Genomic DNA, 21,231 nt, shown 5'->3' with positions numbered 1-21,231 from the left:
TCCATTGTTGCCAGAAACAGTTAAATATGCAGGTAGAAGCCGTGAGATGTGAGACAGAGGTCTTCTTTGGAAGGCATTGCATGGCTGAAAATGATGAAGGGTGAATCACTAGAAAGTGATTTTTGCGTAGACCAATTTATGTATTAAGAGTTCAAAATTGGAGTTCCCGTCATGGCTCAGTGGTTAATGAACCCAACTGGTACCCATGAGGTTGAGGGTTCAATCCCTGGTCTCACTCAATGGGCTGAGGATCCAGCATTGCTGTGAGCTGTGGTGTAGGTCGCAGACGTGGCTCGGATCCCACATTGCTGTGGCTGTGGCTATGGCAGGCGGCTACAGCTCCGATTGGACCCCTAGCCTGGGAACCTCCATGTGCCTTGAGTGTGGCCCTAAAAAGACCAAAAAAAAAAAAAAAACAAACAAACAAAAAAAGAGTTCAAAATTAAAGTTTAAGAATAGTTGTGACTTAACAATGTCATTTTTTTAACCATTCTGAATTTCAGGTGACAGGAGGATAGATGATGATAAGGTGAATATTAAAGGGAAGTTGGATGTGTCTTGGGTATCCAAGCACATATATCTTCCAGGAGGTGACTGTCCCATGGCTCCTGTAACACATGCCCTGGTACCAAATCAGTGAGAGGATCTGAGCCCACAGGGTGTTTATGGTCTTACAATAGGCACAGGTGCAATGGAACCTCCTTACCTACCAAGTGTCTCTCAGCTGCAGGATCCACATCTGACCTAACTTGTAACTCATAATTTTCTGTATTCCTAATACATGTAAAGCATATGAAAATGTTTTGGTGATTTGAAACAGTTTTACCCATCAGCTCATATAAGCTAAATTCATATGAGCCAGCAACCTTTGCCTCTCACCCTTTATGCGAGAGGTGCTTGTTATACCCCTTACAGTTCCCATAGACAAAGCGAAAATACATTTGCTGTTTACATCTACAGGTGAACTTGGAACATGATTTTCTCTACAGGTATATCACTGAATTTTGTTTTCGTCTTGTGAATATTAACATGTCAACAGTAAAAAATCAGTGTAAAGTAATCTTGATTTTTCTTCCCTTCTAGCCATCTGAAAGTATGGCATTGAATAGACCAGGTATGCCCTAAGTTTTTTCTGTAACAAATATGACACAGTACTTAATACCATGACCTTCAGAGTTGGTATGCTGCTTTGTTCTTCTAGACTTACAGTACTTAATCCTTTATCCTTTATCGTAACTATCCACCCCTCATAACCCAGAAGATCAAAATAACTAGGGGAATGGTCCAGTGCTCTTCAGTATCCAGAACGGATACCCCCCGCCTTTTTCTGAATGGCTGCACACATGGCACATGGAAGTTCAGGGGCCCAGGGATTGAATCCAAGCCACAGCTGTGGCAAGGCCAGATTCTTAAACCCACCGCACTGGGCTGGGGATCAAACCTGTGCCCCTGCAGCAACCCAAGCACCTGCAGTCGAATTCTTAACCCATTGTGCCACAGAGGAAACCCCAAGAGATACTTCTTGATATGGAAGCCAGGGTTGCTCAAGTTCAGAATCCAACAACATGCCACCCTCACACTGTGGCACCGTCCTCCCCAAGCAGCTGAAGCCAGTCGTGGTAGCTTTCTGTTAAGTACCTAGATGTCCCATGATGACAAACAGTAAACCGTGGTAGAAAAAGACTGAGGGAAGGTGCTACCTCAAAGATTTAAAGCTAAATTTTAGAAAATCCTCTTGATTCATAGAATTATTCTAAGCACTTTTTCTTTTCACTTTTGTAACATCTCATTCATTGTTTCAGCTTGAAAAAGATGAAGTGTGATGAAATTACAATAGAAAAGACAAAGGTGCTATTTTACTGTCTTACTAATAATGCTTGCCCACCATTAGGCAAAACCTGGCGCGTTACGGTAGCCGTCTAGAGACAGATGATGTTCTTCTAAAATGTTTTTCTCGTTCTTAGATGTGCTTCTGAAAGTTGCTTTTCTTAAGCAATGTAAAGAAGCAGGACTTCTTGATGCTTTATTTCAAGAAATTCTAGACAAATTTGCTTGGATTCAACACAGACTCATGGGTGAACCCACTTCAGAATCAGGTACTGAAATAATAAAATTTCTCAGAGACTTCTCATAGACCTACATGTGAAACAACACAATCCCCCAGCCCCGACCCCCAAAAGTACACATTTTCTTTCTGTGCGGTTTCCTTTTCCTTTTTCTTCTTCATCTCATTCTTTCATTGTTCCAGATCTCGTCTTTATATAAATCAATAGGATATAGGTAATGTACAAACTCATTAATTTAGTAAAACATATCTAATGTCCCAAAAGGTTTTTGTTGCTGTCGTTGTTTTGTTTTGTCTTTTTAGGGCCGTACCTGTGGCATATGGAGGTTCCTAGGCCAGGGGTCTAATCAGAGCTGTAGCCACTGGCCTGTGCCACAGCCACAGCCACGCCAGCTCTGAGCCGCGTCTGCGACCTACACCACAGCTCACAGCCACGCCGGATCCTTAACCCACTGAGTGAGGCCAGGGATTGAACCTGCATCCTCATGGATGCTAGTCAGATTCGTTTCCACCGAGCCATGATGAGAACTCTGGATGTCTTTAAAGTTTTGATGGATTTTCCAGGGGCTCATAACTGACAGTGACCACCGAGAGAATGGGCACATTCAGAACCAGAGCCACACCCCCGTGCCTTGCTGCCTCAGCACACTTGCCGCTAAGATCTGAGCATGGGATTATGTTACGTTTGATTTGATTCGAATCCTATTCCTTAAAAAATCAATTGCTTTTTCTATTGTAAAGTACAGAAAAAAGCAGTAATTTTAATCTTTTGGTTGATTTTGGTTTAATTAACTTTATCATGTCATAAAGAGCTCTTAGGAGAAGCTTAAGTGCCACTTGTACATCCAGGTATGTAGCCCCTTCGTCTTTTTTTTTTTTAATTAATTTTATCATAGTTGATTATAATGTGTTAATTTCTCCTGTACAGCCCAGTGGTTCAGTTACTATATATAAGAATATATAGGAGTTCCCATTGTGGCGCAGTGGTTAATGAATCCGACTAGGAACCATGAGGTTGCAGGTTCGATCCCTGGCCTTGCTCAGTGGGTTAAGGATCCGGTGTTGCCATGAGCTGTGGTGTGGGTCGCAGATGCAGCTCGAATCCTGAGTTGCTGTGGCTCTGGCGTAGGCTGGTGGCTACAGCTCCGATTGGAGCTGGGAACCTCCATATGTTGCAGGAGCTGCTCAAGAAAACGCAAGAAGAAAAAAATATATATATGTACGTATATATATACATATGTATTTTTTTCATTCCTTCCCATTATGATTTATCAAAGCATATTGACTATATATAGGTCCCTGTGGAATACAGTAGGACCCTGTGGTTTATCCATCTTGTATGTACTAGCTGCCTCAATCCCAAACTCCCAACCCTTCCCTCCCACTAGGGAGCCACAAGTTTGTTCTGTGAGTCTGTTTGTTTCATAGACAAGGTCATTTGTGTTGTATTTTAGATTCCACATATAAGTGATACCGTATGGAATTTCTTTTTATCTTTCTGGCTTCCTAGTATGAGAATCTCTAGTTGCATCCATGTTGCCATGAATGGCATTATTTCATTCTTTTTCAAAGCTGAGTCGTATCCCTCTGTATATGTACCGCATCTTCTTTGTCCACTCCTCTTCTGAGCGATGGTAGGTTGCTTCCATGTCGTCACTATTGTGAATTGTGCTCTTATGATCTACACTGGAGGGCATGTATCTCTTTGAATTATGGTTTTCTCTGGATATATGCCCAGGGGTAGGATTGCTGGATCGTATGCATTTAGCCTTCTTGTAACCTGTGTTATGAGCTTAAAAACTATCATTAACACAGTTGATAGTAAATAACACAGGTTTGTACTGTATGGGTCCACTTATAGCCAGATTTTTTTCAATAAATACCATACAATAAAATAAAATACTATACAGTCCCCATGGATACAGAGCAGCTGGGTATATGAGGAGCCAAGTGTAAAGCTGTGCTTGGAATTTTGACTGCACAGGAGTCAGCAACCCTCATCCCCCACCATAGTCAAGGGTCAACCATAAAGCTATCTTAAAAGGAAAGGCTTGACAGTCTGTATTTTAGACACCAGTTGTAAAATATATAATTATTTGAAAAGGATTTTTTAATTCTATAGGACAAAAAGTGAAGAACAGACATTTTCTCCAAACTTAGTACATTCCTCTGTTCGTTTACTCTTACCTCTAGACCAAGCTCATCTCCATCCTGAGCCTGCCCCTCTGAAGCAGCAGGGGGAGCTTGTTAAATCAGAGAGCTGGGCTCCGCCCCTGGAGGTTCTGATCTAGTGGAGGTTCAAAGAAGTGGTATTTCTGAATACACGAGATGTCTGCTCTGTGTAGTTTTCTTTATTGGGGGTTATTGTGTGGAGTGTTTCTGCCTATATAAATGACTTAAGTTAAAACTGAAAAAGTTACTGTCGTGGCTCAGTGGAAACAAATCCTGCTAGTATCCGTGAGAATGCAAGTTCGATCCCTGGCTTTGCTTGGTGAGTTGGGGATGCACCATAGGCTGGGCTGTGGTGTAGGTTGCAGATGAGGCTTGGATCCTGGGTGGCTGTGGCTGTGGTGTAGGCCAACAGCTATAGTTCCAATTTGACACCTAGCCTGGGAACTTCCATATGCTGTGGGTGCAGCCCTGAAAAAAAAGCAGAAAACAAACAAAAAAACAAAAAACCTGAAAATGTTTTTCTCTCTCCAGACTATGAAGAAATTGGGGCCTCACTTTTTGACTGTAGCTTGTTGGAAGGCACATTTTTAACATTTCGAGCAGGTATGAATTAAAGCCAAGCAGCAAAGTTTTTAAGTATTTATCATATATACTAAAATGCTACTATTCACATGGTAAAAATCCTATTTTATAAGAATTTTTGTTGTTTCATTATATGAAAAAGCCCATTACAAAACAGTATGAGCCCTCACACACAGAAGAAAACACACTTACATACACAGAGACACACATGAACACAGAAAAATCACACCCAAAGGGAAACAGTAGTTATCTATAGGTGGCTGGATTATAGTGATTTATTTTGTCTTAGTGTTCATTATATTTTCCACATTTTCTACATACAATACTTTTGTATGTAAAAATACTTTAGTAATCAGAAAAAAAAAAAAACCTCATTTAAAAAAGTAAAAACAGGAATTCAATCCCATTGTGGCTCAGGGGGTTACAAACCCTACTAGTATCCGTGAGGATGTGGGTTCGATCCCCAGGCTTGCTCAGTGGGTTGGGTATCTGGCGTTGCCATGAACTGTGGCATAAGTCACAGACTAGGTATGGATCTGGCGTTGCTGTGGCTGTAGTATAGGCTGGCAGCTGCAGCTCCAAAAACAGGGAGAAAAGAACGGTGATGGAGGAGCAGGCTGCGGGCTCACCTACTCCCACAAAATCATTGAAAATCCATCTATGTGTGGAACTATTTGCACAGAAAATTTACTGAATGCTGACAAAAGACCCCAGGATTCTGAAAGAGCAAGAAAAACTTCACAAAACTTGAGTAAGACAAAAGAAGGAAGAAAAGGGGAGAGAAAATGAGAAACGAAGTGGGTTGGAACTTGGCGCCCCAAGGAGGGAGCTGGAAAGAGGAAAACTCCTGCACCCTGGGACGTGACCCCCACACCCCCGTCACGGATACCACCGAGACAGAGGCGGCACTTTCGAGTACTGGAGAACACAGCAATCAGTAAAGCGGTTAAAATGGAAATAGTCCTCTACAGTCAGTGTCACCCCCTGCACTTCCCAACCATAGGCTGCTTCGGGCAGCGGTTGGGAACTGAAACTCCAGCTTTGGAGATCAGACTCAGCGAACTGGGGCTGGCCAGATGGGGAACAACTGGGATTGGCAGCACAGAAACAGCCTGGAGGGACTAGAGTCAGGAGGGAAGGGGCAGGATCCACCACTAGAGCCTTACCCTCTGCAAGTGCTCTCAGCCTGCAAGACGCCAACTGCTCCAGCTCCAGGATCTACCCTTGAGCAGCTGCTGCTTAGCAATAGTTGGGGAGCAGCCCACAGCCCTTAAGGCTACAAAGTGGAGCAAACAGAGGGAATTCAGGAGGAGCACAGGCCTCTGAGACTTCTGCCAGCAGCTGGGTGGGGGCACTCTGAACTCAGTGCCAACAAAGCAGTTGCCGAAATAGTGCTCCCATCATGTGCTCTGGGTACATGTGAGCCACTACCACCCTGAGACCTCCAGGACTAGGCACCAGCTGCTGCATCTACATACCTGCTGTCAAGGGGACATTATGAGACAACAAAGAAGTAACTTTCAGACAAAGGAACAAGACCACAACACGTAAAAACAACTAAATGAAGAGGAGACGGGCAATCTACCTGAAAAAGAATTCAGAGTGATGATAGTAAACATGATTCAAGATCTTGGGGAAAAAAATGGAGGCACAGAGAAGTTACAAGAAATGTTTAAAAAAGAGCTAGAAGACTTCAAAAACAAGCAAACTAAGATGGATAGCAAAATATCTGAAATGAAGAATATACTAGAAGGAATCAACAGCAGGATAATAGAGGCAGAAGAACAATTAAGTGAGGTGGAAAATAGTGGTGGAAATCACTGCCACAGGAAAAAATAAGTAAAACAGAATGAGTTGCTGTGGCTGTGGCATAAGCTGGCAGCTGTAGCTCTGGTTAGACCCCCTAGCCTGGGAACCTCCATATGCCGTAGGTGTGGCCCTAAAAAGCAAACAAACGAGAATGAAAAGAACTGAGGAGAGTCTAAAGGCCTTTAGGACAACACTAAATGTACCAATATTTACATCATAGGGGTTCCAGAAGAAGGGAGAAAGAAAGGGCCAGATAAAACATTCAAAGAGATTATAGCCAAAAACTACCTAATATGGAAAAGGAAGCACTCACTCAAATTGAAGAAGCACAGAAAATTCCACATAAGAGAAACACAGGAGAAACACAGCAAGACACATACTAATCAAACTGACAAAATTAAATACAAAGAAAAAACCCTGAAAGCTACAAGGGAAAAGCAACAAATAACATGTAAGCAACCCATAAGGATAAGAGCTGATCTCAGCAGAAACTCCGCAAGTCAGAAGGGAGTGGCAAGATATATTTAAGGTGGTGAAGGGGAGGAACCTAGAACCACCAATACTATACTCAGCAAGGGTCTCATTCAGATTCGAAAGAGAGATCAAAAGCTTTTCAGACAAGCAAAAGCTAAGAGAATTCAGCACCTGCAAATGAGCTCTACAGCAACTACTAAAGGAACTTCTCTAGGCAGAAAAGAAAAGAAAAGGCACAATTTGAAACAAGAATATTACAAATGAGAAAACTCACAGGTGAAAATGAAGGTAGAAAATCACCCACTGACAAATATGGTATCAAAACTAGCAAGTATGACAAGTGGAGAAGACAAATGCAGAACATTGAAAATGCATTGAAAATAAGAGAATCACAACCCAAAACAATTCTGAACACATATAAATGGTTATGTCAAAATATAATGGGAACCTCAAGACAAAACTATAATGGACACACACATAAAAAAAGAAAAAGCAATCCACACACAGCACTAAAGACAGCAAATCACAAAGGACGACAACAAAAGAGGGAAGGAAAAAAGACCCAAAGTAACAATCCAAAACAATTAACAAGATGGTAGTAAATATATACTTATTCATAATTACACTGAATGTAAATGGATTAAATGCTCCAACCAAAAGACTGGCTCAATGGATACAAAAATAAGACACACACACATATATATATGTATATATATATATGTGTATATATATATGTATATATATATGTGTATATATATATGTATATATGTGTGTGTGTATATATGTATATATATGTGTGTATATATATGTGTGTATATATGTGTGTGTGTATATATATATATATGTATGTGTGTATATATATATATAAAAGACCCATATATATGTATATATATATATATATAAAAGACCCATATATATATGTGTGTGTGTGTGTGTGTGTGTGTGTGTGTATGCTGTTTATAAGACACCCACTTGAGTCCTTAGGATACATACAGACTGAAAGTGAGGGGATGGAAGAAGATATTACCTGCAAATGGAAATCAAAGGAAAGTGCGAGTAGCAATACTCATATGAGACAAAACAGACTTTGGAGAAAGTCACAAGAGACAAAGAAGGACACTACATAATGATCAAAGGATCAATCCAAGAAGATATAATGATTGTAAATATATATGGACCCAACACAGGAGCACCACAATATAAAAGGCAACTGCTGACACCCATAAAAGGAGAAACTGACAGCAACACAATAATAGTGGGGAACTTTAACACCCCACTTACATCAATGGATAGATCATTCAGACAGAAAATCAGCACAGCACTTAAATGACACCCTAGACCAGATAGACTTAACGAATATTTATCAAACATTCCATCCCAAAGCAGCAGAATATACACTGCTCTCAAGTGCACACACAGTCTCCAGGATAATTCACATCTTGGGCCACACATCAAGCCTTGGTAAATTTAAAATGTTGAAATTATTTCAAACATTTTCTCTGATCACAATGCTATGAGGCTAGGAATCAACTACAAGGAAAAAACAGCAAAAAAATCCCATGAACTCCTGGAAGCTAAACAATATGCTACTGAACAACCAATGGATCATTGAGGAAATCAAAAGATACTTAGAGACAGAGCTCCTGTTGTGGCCTGGTAAGTTATAAACCTGACTAGATTAGACTCCATGAGGATGTGGGGTTGATCCCTGGCCTTACTCTGTGGTTTAAGCATCTGGTATTGCTGTGAGCTGTGATGTAAGTTGCAGACTTGGCTTGGATCCTAAGTTTCTTTGGCTGTGGCACAGGCCAGCAGCTGCAGCTCCAATTCGAATTCTAGCCCGGGAACTTCCAAATGCCACAGGTACAGCCCTAAAAAACAAAGAAAAAGTTACTTAGAGACAAATGACAACAAAGATACAATAATCCAAAACCTATGAGACACAGGAAGAGCAGTTCTGAGAGGGAAGTTTGTAGCAATATAATCTTATCTCAGGAAACAAGCAAACTCTCAAATAACCAACCTAACTTTACTTAAAACAACTAGAGAAGGAAGAACAGACAAAGCCCAAAATTGGTAGAAGAATTCATAAAGATTAGAGCAAAAATAAGTGAAATGGAGTGAAAGAAAAAAAAATGGAAAAGAGCAATGAAACCAAAAGTTGGTTCTTTGAAAAGAACCACAAAATTGATAAACCTTTAGCCAGACTCATCAAGAAAAAAGGGGGAGAGGGTTCACATCAATAAAATTAGAAATGAAAAAGGAGAAGTTATAGGTGACACCACAGAAATACAAAGGTTCATAAGAGACTACTGTAAGTAACTTTATATGCCAATAGAATGGAACCTAGAAGAAATGGACAGGTTCTAACCAGAAAGGTAAACCTACCAAGACTGAGCCAAGAAGAAAGTGAAAATATGAACAAGACCAATCACAAGTACTGAAATTGAAAATGTGATTTAAAAACTTCCTAAAAACCAAAGTCCAGGACCTGTTAGCTATATAGGTGAATTCTGTCAAACATTCAGAGAATTGTTAACACCTATTCCTCTGAAAGTCTTCCAAAAAAATAGCAGAGTCCAAGCTCATTCTATGAGGCCATCATCCTGATAACCAAAACCAGACAAGGATACCGCACAAAAAAAAGAAAATTATAGGCCATGAACATTGATAGAAAAATCCTCAACACAATATTAGCAAACTGAATCCAAATATATATTAAAAGGATTATACACTATGATCAAGTGGGATTTATTCCAGGGATGCAAGAATTCTTCAATATCCACAAATCCACAAATGGATGCAGAGAAAGGTTTGACAAAATTCAACACCTGTTTCTGACAAAAACGCTCCAGAAAATGGGCATAGAGGGAACCTACCTCAACATAATAAAAGGCGTATATGACAAACCCACAGCTAACAACATTCTCAGTAGTGAAAAACTGAAAACATTTCCACTAAGATCAGGAACAAGACAAGGATGTTCACTTTCACTACTCTTATTCAACATAGTTTTGGAAGTCCTAGCAATGGCAGTTAGAGAAGAAATAAAAGGAATCCAAACTGGAAAAGAAGAAATAAAACAATCACTGTTTGCAGATGACATGATACTATACCTAGAAAATCCTAAAGACACTACCAGAGAACTGTTAGAGCTCATCAGTGAATTTGGTAAAGCTGCAGGATACAAAATTAATACACAGAAATCAAAGCACTTCTATATGCTGACAATGAAAGATCAGAGAAAGTAAGGAAACAATCCCATTTTATATTGCAGCAAAAAGAATAAAATACCTAGGAATAAACCTACCTAAAGAGACAAAAGTCCTATACTCTGAAAACTATAAGATGCTGATGAAAGAAAACAAAAACGACACAGCTGGAAAGATGTATACCATGCTCTTGTATTGGAAGAATCAATATTGTCAAAATGACTATACTACCCAAGGCAATCAACAGATTCAGTGCAAACCCTATCAGATGACCAAGGACATTCTTCACAGAACTAAAGCAAACTATTTTAAAATTTGTATGGAAGCACAAAAGACCCTGAATAGCCAAAGCAATACTGAAAAAGAAAAGCAGAAATGGATGAATCGGGCTCCGTGACTTCAGACAATACTACAGAGCTACAATTATCAAAACAATATGGTACTGGCACAAATCCAGAAACATAGATCAGTGGAACAGGATAGAAAGACCAGAAATAAACCTAAGCGCCTACAGTCAACTAATCTCTGACAAAGGAGGCAATAATATACAGTGGAGGAAAGGCAGTCTCTTCAATAAGTGGTGTTAGGAAAACTGGACAGCTACATGTAAAAGAATGAAATTAGAACACTCTCTAACACCATACACAAAAATAAACTCAAAATGGATTAAAGACCTAGGTATAAGGCCAGATACTATAAAACCCCTAGAGGAAAACACAGGCAGAACACTTTTTGACATAAATCACAGCAACATCCTTTTGATCCAACTCCTAGTATAAGGTCAATAAAAACAAAAGTAAACCAATGGTACCTAATTAAACACAAAAGCTTTTGCACAGCAGCTTTTGCACCATGAAACAAATGAAAAGACAACCCACAGAATGGGAGAAAATCTTTGTGAAGGTTGTTACAGACAAGGGCCCAATCTCCGAAATATACAAACAACTCATACAACACAACAAAAACACAACCCAAGTGAAAAATGGGCTGAGGACTTAGACATTTCTCCAAAGAAGACATCCAGATGGCTAGCAGGCATGTGAAAATTTGCTCAGCATCACTAATCATCAGAGAAATGGAAATGAAAACTACAGTGAGGTACCCCCCTCACACTGGTCAGAAGGGCCATCATTAACAAGTCAACAAATAACAAATGCTGGTGAGGGGGTGAAGAAAAGGGAACCCTCCTTCACTGATGGTAGGAATGCAAATTGGCACAACCATTATGGAATTTCCTCAGAAAACTAAATATAGAACTACCGCATGATCCAGCAGTCCCACTCCTAGGCACACATATGGACAAAACATTTGTTTAAAAAGACACATGCACCCCTATGTTCACTGCAGCAGTATTCACAATAGCTAAGACATGGAAACAACCTAAATGTCCATCGACAGATAAATGGATTAAAAACAAGATGTGGTAATACCTACAATGGAAGGAAGAGAAGGAAAAATATGGTATCACTTAAATGTGGAGTCTACAATATGGCAAAAAAATGATCCTGTCTACAGAACAGAGACAGATCACAGCTATGGAGAGCAACTTGTGGTTGCCAGGGGTGGAGGAGGGAGGGAGTCGGATAGATGGGGAGTTTGGGGCTGGTGGATGCCAACTGTTAATTTGGAAAGGCTGGGCAGTGGAGTCCTACTGTACAGCACAGGGAAGTGTTTATGATTGGGTCACTTTGCTGTACAGCAGAAATTGAAGAAACGTTGTAAATCAACTATGCTTTAAAAAAAAGTAAGACCAACAAAAAAATTGATTTCAAAATTGAAGTATTTGGGCACCATGTTCAGAACTGGTGAGACTGTGGTAAACTACACTGCCACTGTCTCCCTGTACTTGGTATAATGTGGATAAGTTTCAAATTTCCCAACATTCATCTTCAAATATAATGGGGGGGAACGAAGGGTTGTGACTGATTGATTCTAAAGTTCAGCATCATCATAAAAAAAATTCTTAGTGTAGCTTTCTCATTTTTGTTTTCATGTTACACACCTCTACTTGAAAATTTTATTACATTATAATCAGCAAAAAAGCATTTTTTTAATCTCCCAGTGATGGTGTGTCTTTTAACAATGTCTTGAGAATGTCTGCATACTTCTGAGAGGATCCATATTTTTTTAAAAGCAGACTTTAAAATTTTTTTCTAAAAAGCTTTATTTTGTAGGCGACTTTCATGTGAGTTTATTTTTCTTTCCTGTTAAAGTTACCTGTTTAGAACATGTTACACGTCACTATTAGGGTGGGTTAGTTGCTAGTGCATGCATAATAGCATAGTATGAGGGGGCACGCCAGGAGGAAACACTAATTGGAACTGGATAAGAACCAACCTAAAAGCCTTAACTTCTGACACCGCAACTGACAGACACTCTCTTATTAATTCAGCCGTTCTCATGTTCCAGAATGTTTGCTCCAGGTATACGGGTGTTCTAAGGAAACATTATGTATGTGTGTGTGTTCATATTCTTCAGTATTGAGGTTTTTTGTTGTTTTTTTAAAATGACATTGCCACTGAGGAATATTATTTATAAAGGCTTTCTAAAGCATGTTCTAAAGTTCCACAACAAAAGCTTTCCTATTTCCAAATAAAACCAAAAGCCCTATATAACGTTAAAAATCGGATGCATTTCTATGAAAGATCTACCTTTTATCCTTGATATGCTAAACCACATGCTCCCTCCAGTTATCACCTCTCAACAAATGGGGATATTGTGTAGCATGAAGGTTATATAATCGCTGCTTTCACGTTCTCAAAGATATATATATAGAAGGTACTTTTTCTGTTATAAATGTATATACAGTTTTAAAGATTTACTGACCAGGTTTATGTGTGATAACTACTAGCATTCTATCCTGAATTAGAAAGAGGAAGCAAAGTAATAAAAGCATCACTTCCTACTCACAAGCCCCTAGTTCCTTTTCATCCAAGGCACGGCACTAGGTACCACGTACTTTCAGAAGGGGCTAGAAATAGTACCTTGTGTATAAAACTACTGCATAACCTGAAATCCTTTTATTTCTCATCACAGAGATAGAGAATAAAATCCATCAATCTGAACAAAGGAGGCAGCAGCTGGACAAAGAGATTAAGCTACTTCAGGACATAAAGGACACCCTGGGCTCCCTCTTTCCATCAAGTTCTCCTTCGAATTCTTCTCTGTCTTCTTAAGAATAACCGTTTCCTAAACCAGGAATCAAGCCGTCAGGCTGAATGCTGGAGACGGGCCTGGGAAAGCCACACATCTTTAGGACCAGGCCTGCCCTGTCTCTCTGGGCCTCAAAGTCGGATCCTCATAGCTCCTACCTCTTCTTGCTGATGGGCCTCTCATGCCTGTCTCCTGCCACTGCCGCCTCCTGTCACCACCTTACTGCTACCTCTCCCCTCCAATGAAATACTTCTCAGCTTCTACATGAGTAAATTGGATCATGCCTCCCATGGCTCTGAAAATGCTTCGGTGGCCACCCCCCCCTCGCCTGGTCCTTCCAGCTCAGTGGATTCCAGTGACACCAGGCACTCCTGCCCCCAGGGCCTCTGCATATCCTGCCGCGAAGCCTTCACTGCTCTAGCACCTCCTCTGCCTGCTCCGCCCACAGATCTCCTCATACCAGTTCTCCCATTTATTCCATCTGAGTACTTTCTGCCCCGCCCCTTAGTGAGACCCACTGTATCATACATCAGACCACTGGAGTACGAGCCGTCTGAGGGCAGAGGCTCACTCTTCCTGTGTTTTCCTATCACATTCCCAGCAGCTAGCATGGTCACTGTGTTGAATAAACATATAAATTGTTTTTATCTTTTGAGACTAGTTCCAGCCCCTAATGCCTCATATATATAATAAATTTAATACCTATACCAAATGCACCTGTGTGCTTTTTAAATTTCTCTTCAGCTACAGTCACCACATGGGCATTACAACATCTTCAAAATAAACATTTAAAACTGGACTCTTTGGAATTCTCTTGTGGTGCAGTGGGTTAAAGATCCGGCATTGTCACTGCTGTGGCTTGGGTCACCGCCGTGGCGCAGGTTTGATCCCTGGCCCAGGAACTTCTGTGTGCCATGGGCGTGGCCAAAACCCAAAACAAAACTGGACTCTTTGAAGCAGTTTTTTCTCAGCCTAACATACAATTCAGATTCGTGTGCTCAACTGCCATGTCTGACCTCCGAAAGCTTCACGTTTCCATTTTTCCATTTCTACCATACTACTGATTCACAATAATGTCACCCTGCAACGTGGATTTGATCTGAGTCCCCAGCACGGTACCTGGCACATGATATAGTCAAAAGATACCTGTGGAAGGAATAATATGATATAAATGCAAAAGAACCCATCCATTCCCATTGTAACAGCAATCCCAGCCTAAGTCATAATTACCTGAGGGGCAAAATCTTAGTGGTTCTCAAATTTAGCTACACATCAGAATCACTCAAGGCACTTAAAAAACTACAGAAGCCAGGAGTTCCCATCATGGCTCAGTGATTAATGAATCCAACTAGGAACCATGAGGTTGCGGGTTCAATCCCTGGCCTCACCCAGTGGGTTAAGGGTCCGGTGTTGTCGTGAGCTGTGGTCTAGATCATAGATGCAGCCTGGATCGCGCATCGCTGTGGCTGTGGTGTAGGCCGGCGTCTACAGCTCCAATGGGACCCCAGCCTGAGAATCTCCATATGCTGTGGTGCGGCCCTAGAAAAGGCAAAAAGACAAAAAAAAAAAAAAACAAAACTACAGAGGCTGTAAGATTTTCGAAGACAGCAGAGTAGAAAGACCCTGAGCTCACCTCTTTCACGGGCACACCAAAATTACGACTATTTATAGAACTAGGGATCAAAAAGACTGGAACCTAATGGAAATAATCTACAACTAAAGGTATAAAGAAGGAACCACAGCCGGTCGGGTAGGGCGTGTGGAAATATGACATCGTCAAGACCCACAGCCCTGGGTGGGTGACCCACAAACGGGAGAATAATTACCACTGCAGAGGTTCTTCCCAAGGAACAAGGGGTCTGAGCCCACAGGGGGATCCCCAATCCAGGGGTCCTGTGCCAGGAAGACAAGGCCCCAGAACATCTGGCTCTGAAGGCCAGTGGGGCTTACTTTCAGGACTCCCAGAGGGCAGGGGGGAAACAGACTCCACTCTTAAGCAGCGCATTCAAAAACACACGCTCCAGCACCCAGGGCAGAAGCAGAAATTCAAAAGGAGCCTGGGACATAGTCTCCCGGAAAGGCAGGAGGCAATCGGACCTCCCCTGGGGACAGCCACTGGCGGCAGGCATTTCTGGGAGCTCACTCAGCCATGTGGACACTAGTCTGGCGGGCACCATTCTGGAATCCTCCCTCTCGCTTATTAGCCTCAGGATCCAGCTCTGCCTCCACTCACTGGCCTACAGGTGCCAGGACTGGGATACCTAAGGCAGAACAAGCAGGGTGGAGACACAGCCCACCCACCAGCAGATGTGCTGCCTAAAGACTCCCTGAGCCTACAGCCACCCTCAGACCCAGCCCTGCCCACCAGAAGGCCCAGGACCCAACTCCAAACACCGGTGCTTGGGCACTAGACCCAGAGTCCCTAGACCCCAACCCCATCCATGAGGAGTCTTCTCTAACCTTAGGACAAGCCTCACCCCTACAGGACAACAGAAGCCCCACAACCTTCCATGGCAGGCCCCAGCCCAACCACCAGTGGGCCAGCATCAATCTTGGGACTGGCTGGGCCCAGGTCCTGCCCACCAGGAGATAAACACAAGCTTCAATGCACCCCAAGCCCTGCAGCCAGCGGTGTCAGGAGCTGACTCTACCCACCAGCAGTCTGACACCAGCTCTGGGACCCTTGGGTTCTGGAGCAAGACCCCAGGACCTAGCTTCACCCACCAGTGGGTGGGAACCAGCCCTAGGATCTCTTGGAGTCGACTCAATGATACAGACAAACAGATCAGTGAGCTGGAAGACAGAGAAGTAGAAATCACTCACACTGAACAGAAAAAAAGAATTTTAAAAAATGAGGACAGGTTCAGAGACAACAAGAAGCATACTAACACTCACATCATAGGGGTCACAGAAGGAGAGGAGAGAGAAAAGGGCCTGAGAACATATGTGAAGACGCAGTAGCTGAAGAATTCCCTGACCTAGGAAAGGAAACAGTCACCCAAGTCCAGGAGGCACAGAGTCCCGAATAGGAACAATCCAAGAGGACCACACCAAGACACACCATAATTTAAATAGAAAAAAAAATAGATAAAGAGAGACTATTCAAGGCAACAAGGGAAAAGCAACAAGTTACATATAAGGAAACTCCCATAAGGGTATCAGTTGACTTTTCAGCATAAATTCTGCAGACCAGAAGGAAATGGCACAATATATTTAAAGTAATGAAAGGGAAAGGAAGAATATTCTACCCAACAAGGTTCTCATTCAGATCTAATGGCAATCAAAAGTTTTAGAGACAAGCAAAAGCTAAGAGTTCAGTGCCACCAAATCATCTTTATAAGAAATACTGAAGGGAATTTTCTTTTCTTTTTTTGGGGGGCCACATCTGCAGCATACGGAGGTTCCCAGGCTAGGGGTCCAATTGGAGCTCTGGCCGCCAGCCACAGCCACAGCAACACCAGATCAGAGCTGCGTCTGTGACCTACACCACAGCTCACAGCAATGCTGGATCCTTAACCCACTGAGCAAGGCCAGGGATCGAACCCGCATCTTCATGGATCCTAGTTGGGTTTGTTAACTGCTGAGCCACAAAGGCAACTCCCTAAAAGGAATTTTCTAAGTGAAACAGAAAAGGCCACAAGTAGAAACATAAACATTATGATAGGAAAATGCTCATTAGTAAAGGCAAACATACAGTAAAGACAGTAAATCATCCAAGCACAAAGCTGGTAGGAAGGTTAAAAGACAGAAGTAGTAAAATCATCTTATCCACAATAAACAGTTAAGGGATAGATGAAACAAACAGATTTACAATATGATGTCAAAAACAGTAATCATGAGGGGAGAAGAGTACAAATGTAGGCTGTTAAAACGCATTTGAAAATGAAGATAAGCAACTTAAAATAATCTCACACACACAAACAGAGAAAGAGAGGGATGGACAGAGGGAGGCAGGGAGGGGAAGAGAGAGAGATTGCTATACAAAAACCTCATGGTAACCACAAACCAAAAAACTACAACAGATATGCACACAGAAAAGAGAAAGGAATCCAAATATAACACCAAAGATCATCACATCATGAGGGAAGAGAACAAAAGAAGGACAGACAAAAAACAACTACAAAAACAACCCTAAAACAAAATGGCAATAACCACATACATATCAATAATTACTTTAGGAGTTCTCGTTGCAGCTCAGAAGGTTAAGAACCCAACTAGTATCCATGAGGACACAGGTTCAATCCCTGGCCTCGCTCAGTGGGTTAAGGATCTGGTGTTGTTGCGAGCTGCAGCATAGGTTGCAGATGAAGCTCAGCTCTGGCACTGCTGTGGCTGTGGCATGGCACAGGCCAGCAGCTGCGGCTCCAACTTGACCCCTAGCCCAGGAACTTCCCTATGCCGCAAGTACATCCCCCCCAAAAAAATAATAATTACTTTAAATGGACTAAATGCTCCAATCAAAAGACACAGATTAGCTGAATGGATACAAAATCAAGACCCATATACATGCTTCCTCTAAGAGACTCACTTCAGATCTAAAGATACATATAGACTGAAAGTGAAGGGATGGAAAAAGGCACTTCGTGCAAATGGAAATCAAAAGAAAGCTAGGGTAGAAATATTGTACCAGACACAGACTTTAAAACAAAGACTGTCACAAAGGGCAATGAAGGACATTACGTAATGATTAAAGGATCAATCCAAGAAGATATAACAATTGTATATGTACTACATAGGACCACCTAAATACACAAAGCAAATATTAACATACATAAAGGAAGGTGACATACCTAAAGGAACGTAAAGGGCTTTAACATACCAATTACATCAATGGACAGATCATCCAGACAGAAAATCAATCAGGAAACACTGGCCGTAAATGACACGTTAATCATCAACATCACAAAAAGACAACCTACAGAATGGGAGAAAATACTTCGATATGCTATGACTAATAAGGGGTTAATATTCAAAATATACAACATCAACATCAAAAAAACCCAAACCACCTGATTAAAAAATGGGCAAAAGGGGAGTTCCCTTGTGGTGCAATGGGTTAAGATCCATTGTTGTCACTGCAGTGGCTCACATCACTGCTATGGTGAGTGTTCAATCCCTAGCCTGGGAACTTCCACATGCTGTGGGCATGTCCAAAAAAAAGGGGGGGGGGGCAGAAGACCCGAGTGGACATTTCTCCAAAAAGAACATACAGATGGCCAACGGGTACATGAAGACACCCAACATCACTAATCATCAGACAAATAAATGCACATCAAAACTACAATGAGATACCACCTCACACCTGTCAGAATGGGTATAATCAAAAAGACCACAAATAACAGTTGGTAATGAGGATGTGGAGAAAAAGGAATCCTTGTACATGGATGGTGGGCATGTATACTGGTGCAGCCACCATGGAAAATGGTGTGGGGATTCCTTGAACAACTAAAAACAGAACTATCATGTGATTCAGCCATTTCACTCTTAGGTATATATCTAAAGAAAACAAACACTAATTTGAAAAGATATCTGCAACTTAATGTTCACAGCAGCATTACTTACAATAGCCACGATGTGGAAGCAATCTAAGCATCCATCAACAGATGAATGGATAAAGACGACGGATGTGTGTGTACACTTGTCAGCCATCAAAAAGAATGAAATTCTGACATTTCCATCAATGTGTGTGGACCTGGAGAACATCATGCTTAGTGAAACAAGTCATGGATAAATACAAATACTCTATGAAAACACTTATACATGGAATAAAAAATATACTAGTGAATATAACAAAAAAGAAAGAGACTCACGGATACAGAGAACAAACTAGTGGTTACCATGGGGTGAGGGAAGGTGGGAAGGGCAAGGCAAAGGTCGGGGATTAAGAGGTACAAAGTTCTATGTATGACAGAAAGAAGCTAGGGAGTTCCCATTGGGGCTCAGTGGTAACGAATCTGAATAGGATCCTGACATGAGGATGCGGGTTTGATCCCTGGCCTTGCCCAGTGGGTTAAAGATCTAGCGTGACTGGCTGTGGCATAGGCCAGCAGCCACAGCTCAGATTCAACCCCTAGCCTGGGAACTTCCATATGCTGTGGGTGTAGCCCTAAAAAGCAAAATAAATAAATATTTACTATGTACCACGCAGGGAATATAACCAACATTTTATAGTAACGACAAATGGAGGATAATCTATACAAATTCTGAATCACTATGTTATACATCTGAAATGAAGCTACTAATACTTTAAATCAACTGTATCTCAATAAAAAGCGAAAAGAAAAAAAAAAAACCTCCACCCCAGACCCCCTGAATAAAGATTCCTCCTGGTCTAAAAGATCCTGTCACTTAAGCTTCCCTCCGTGATGTTATATCCTACAGCAAAGCTTATCTGAGGAACAGTTCTGATGTCATGATGTTTATTTCTAAAAAAAAAGTCTGTCCTCTGCTTCGCTTTCAAATTTTGTACTTTAGCTGTATCACTTACTATTATTTTTTTGTTTGTTTTTTGTTTTTAGGGCTGCACCCCGTCATATGGAGGTTCCCAGGCTAGGGGTCAAATTGGAGCTACAGCTGCCGGCCTACACCACAGCCAGACACAGTGTCCGATCTGAGCCACATCTGCGACCTACACCACAGTTCACGGCCACGCCGGATCCTTAATCCACTGAGCAGGGCCAGGGATCGAGCCTGCAAGCTCATGCTCCCTAGATTCGTTTCTGCTGCACCATGATGGGAACTCCTAAAAAAATTGTTTTAATCTGAGCCTAAATCTGCCTACTTTATGGTACAAACTGTGGGCACTACAAAAGAAAATGTGAAGCAGAGGGCGCAATGCCCGGTGTAGCAGGAGATAAATGTTCTCACCCCACCACCAACACGTCCCACACACACAGCACACGCAGACACACATGCCCTCCCCTTGCCAGTGTCTCCTCTGAGGGGCCCTGGGTTGTTTTCTCCATTCCAACCAAACAAACCTGCTTATGGTAAAGTTCTGGAAGGCTCATTGGTCCCTCCTCTGAGCCTTTGCTTGGGCCACTTACTCCAGTTTTGGGAATGAGCTACGGGGACACTCTGTGTTCCCCTTTGCAGCACAACCATGACCTTGGGAACAACTGCACTAAAATAACCCCATTGGGTTTCCTCTCACTGCAATACGAAAAGCTGTTTATGAATCTTCTTATATTGTTAATTCCTAAAGCTCTCTCCTCTCTTCTAATAATTTTTACATTCCTTGAGGATAGGGACCCTGTCTTTCCTTTCACTGAAAAGTCCCTCAAAGGATCCAGATACGTTTTTCCTGCTGTGACAGTTGAACTGTACTACCCTACAGCACAAGAAAAACCAACGCATATCTTGGAGTTCCCCTCGTGGCTTAGCGGAAACAAATCCGACTAGGAACCATGAGGTTGCCGGTTCAATCCCTGGCCTTGCTCAGTGGTTAAGGATCTGGCGTTGCTGTGGCTGCGGTGTAGGACGGCGTCTACAGATCCAATTGGACCCCTAGCCTGGGAACCTTCATATGCCACAGGTGCAGCCCCAAAAAAGCAAAAAGAGAAAGAAAGAGAGAGAGAGAGAGAGAAAGAAAGAAAGAAAAGACAGACAGACAGACAAAAGCATATCTTGTGTTGTGCGGGGGAGAGTTATGAAATAGCATGTTTTTAGTGGTACCTATTTTTAGCCTAATACCCAAGAACCATAGTACTGATTTTTTTTTAATTGTGGCAAAATACACAGAAATAAAACTTACCATGTTGACCG

The 21,231-nt window shown here is 41.8% G+C and overlaps 1 protein-coding gene across 5 annotated transcripts in view; it reads left to right on the top strand.

Moving 5' to 3' along the window:
• Positions 1-14,262, top strand: part of PHF11 (PHD finger protein 11) — a 47,010-nt gene extending 32,748 nt beyond the window's left edge. Inside the window, exons 7-10 of one of the 5 annotated variants that reach the window (XM_005668398.3) lie at positions 1,084-1,114; positions 2,034-2,096; positions 4,769-4,840; positions 13,351-14,262. In XM_005668398.3, the coding sequence (XP_005668455.1) occupies positions 1,084-1,114; positions 2,034-2,096; positions 4,769-4,840; positions 13,351-13,490 (306 nt within the window). In that variant the 3' untranslated portion in view covers positions 13,491-14,262. Of the gene's footprint in view, positions 1-1,083; positions 1,115-1,964; positions 2,097-4,768; positions 4,841-13,350 lie in introns of all 5 variants that reach the window. The other 4 variants (NM_001244327.1, XM_013980496.2, XM_013980494.2 and 1 more) reach the window with 4 other exon arrangements.

This window comes from Sus scrofa, chromosome 11 (assembly GCF_000003025.6).
Source record: "Sus scrofa isolate TJ Tabasco breed Duroc chromosome 11, Sscrofa11.1, whole genome shotgun sequence".
NCBI classification, from domain to species: domain Eukaryota; kingdom Metazoa; phylum Chordata; class Mammalia; order Artiodactyla; family Suidae; genus Sus; species Sus scrofa.
The sequence above is the reverse complement of the archived record's forward strand: the minus strand, read 5'-3'. Positions and strand labels throughout refer to the sequence as shown.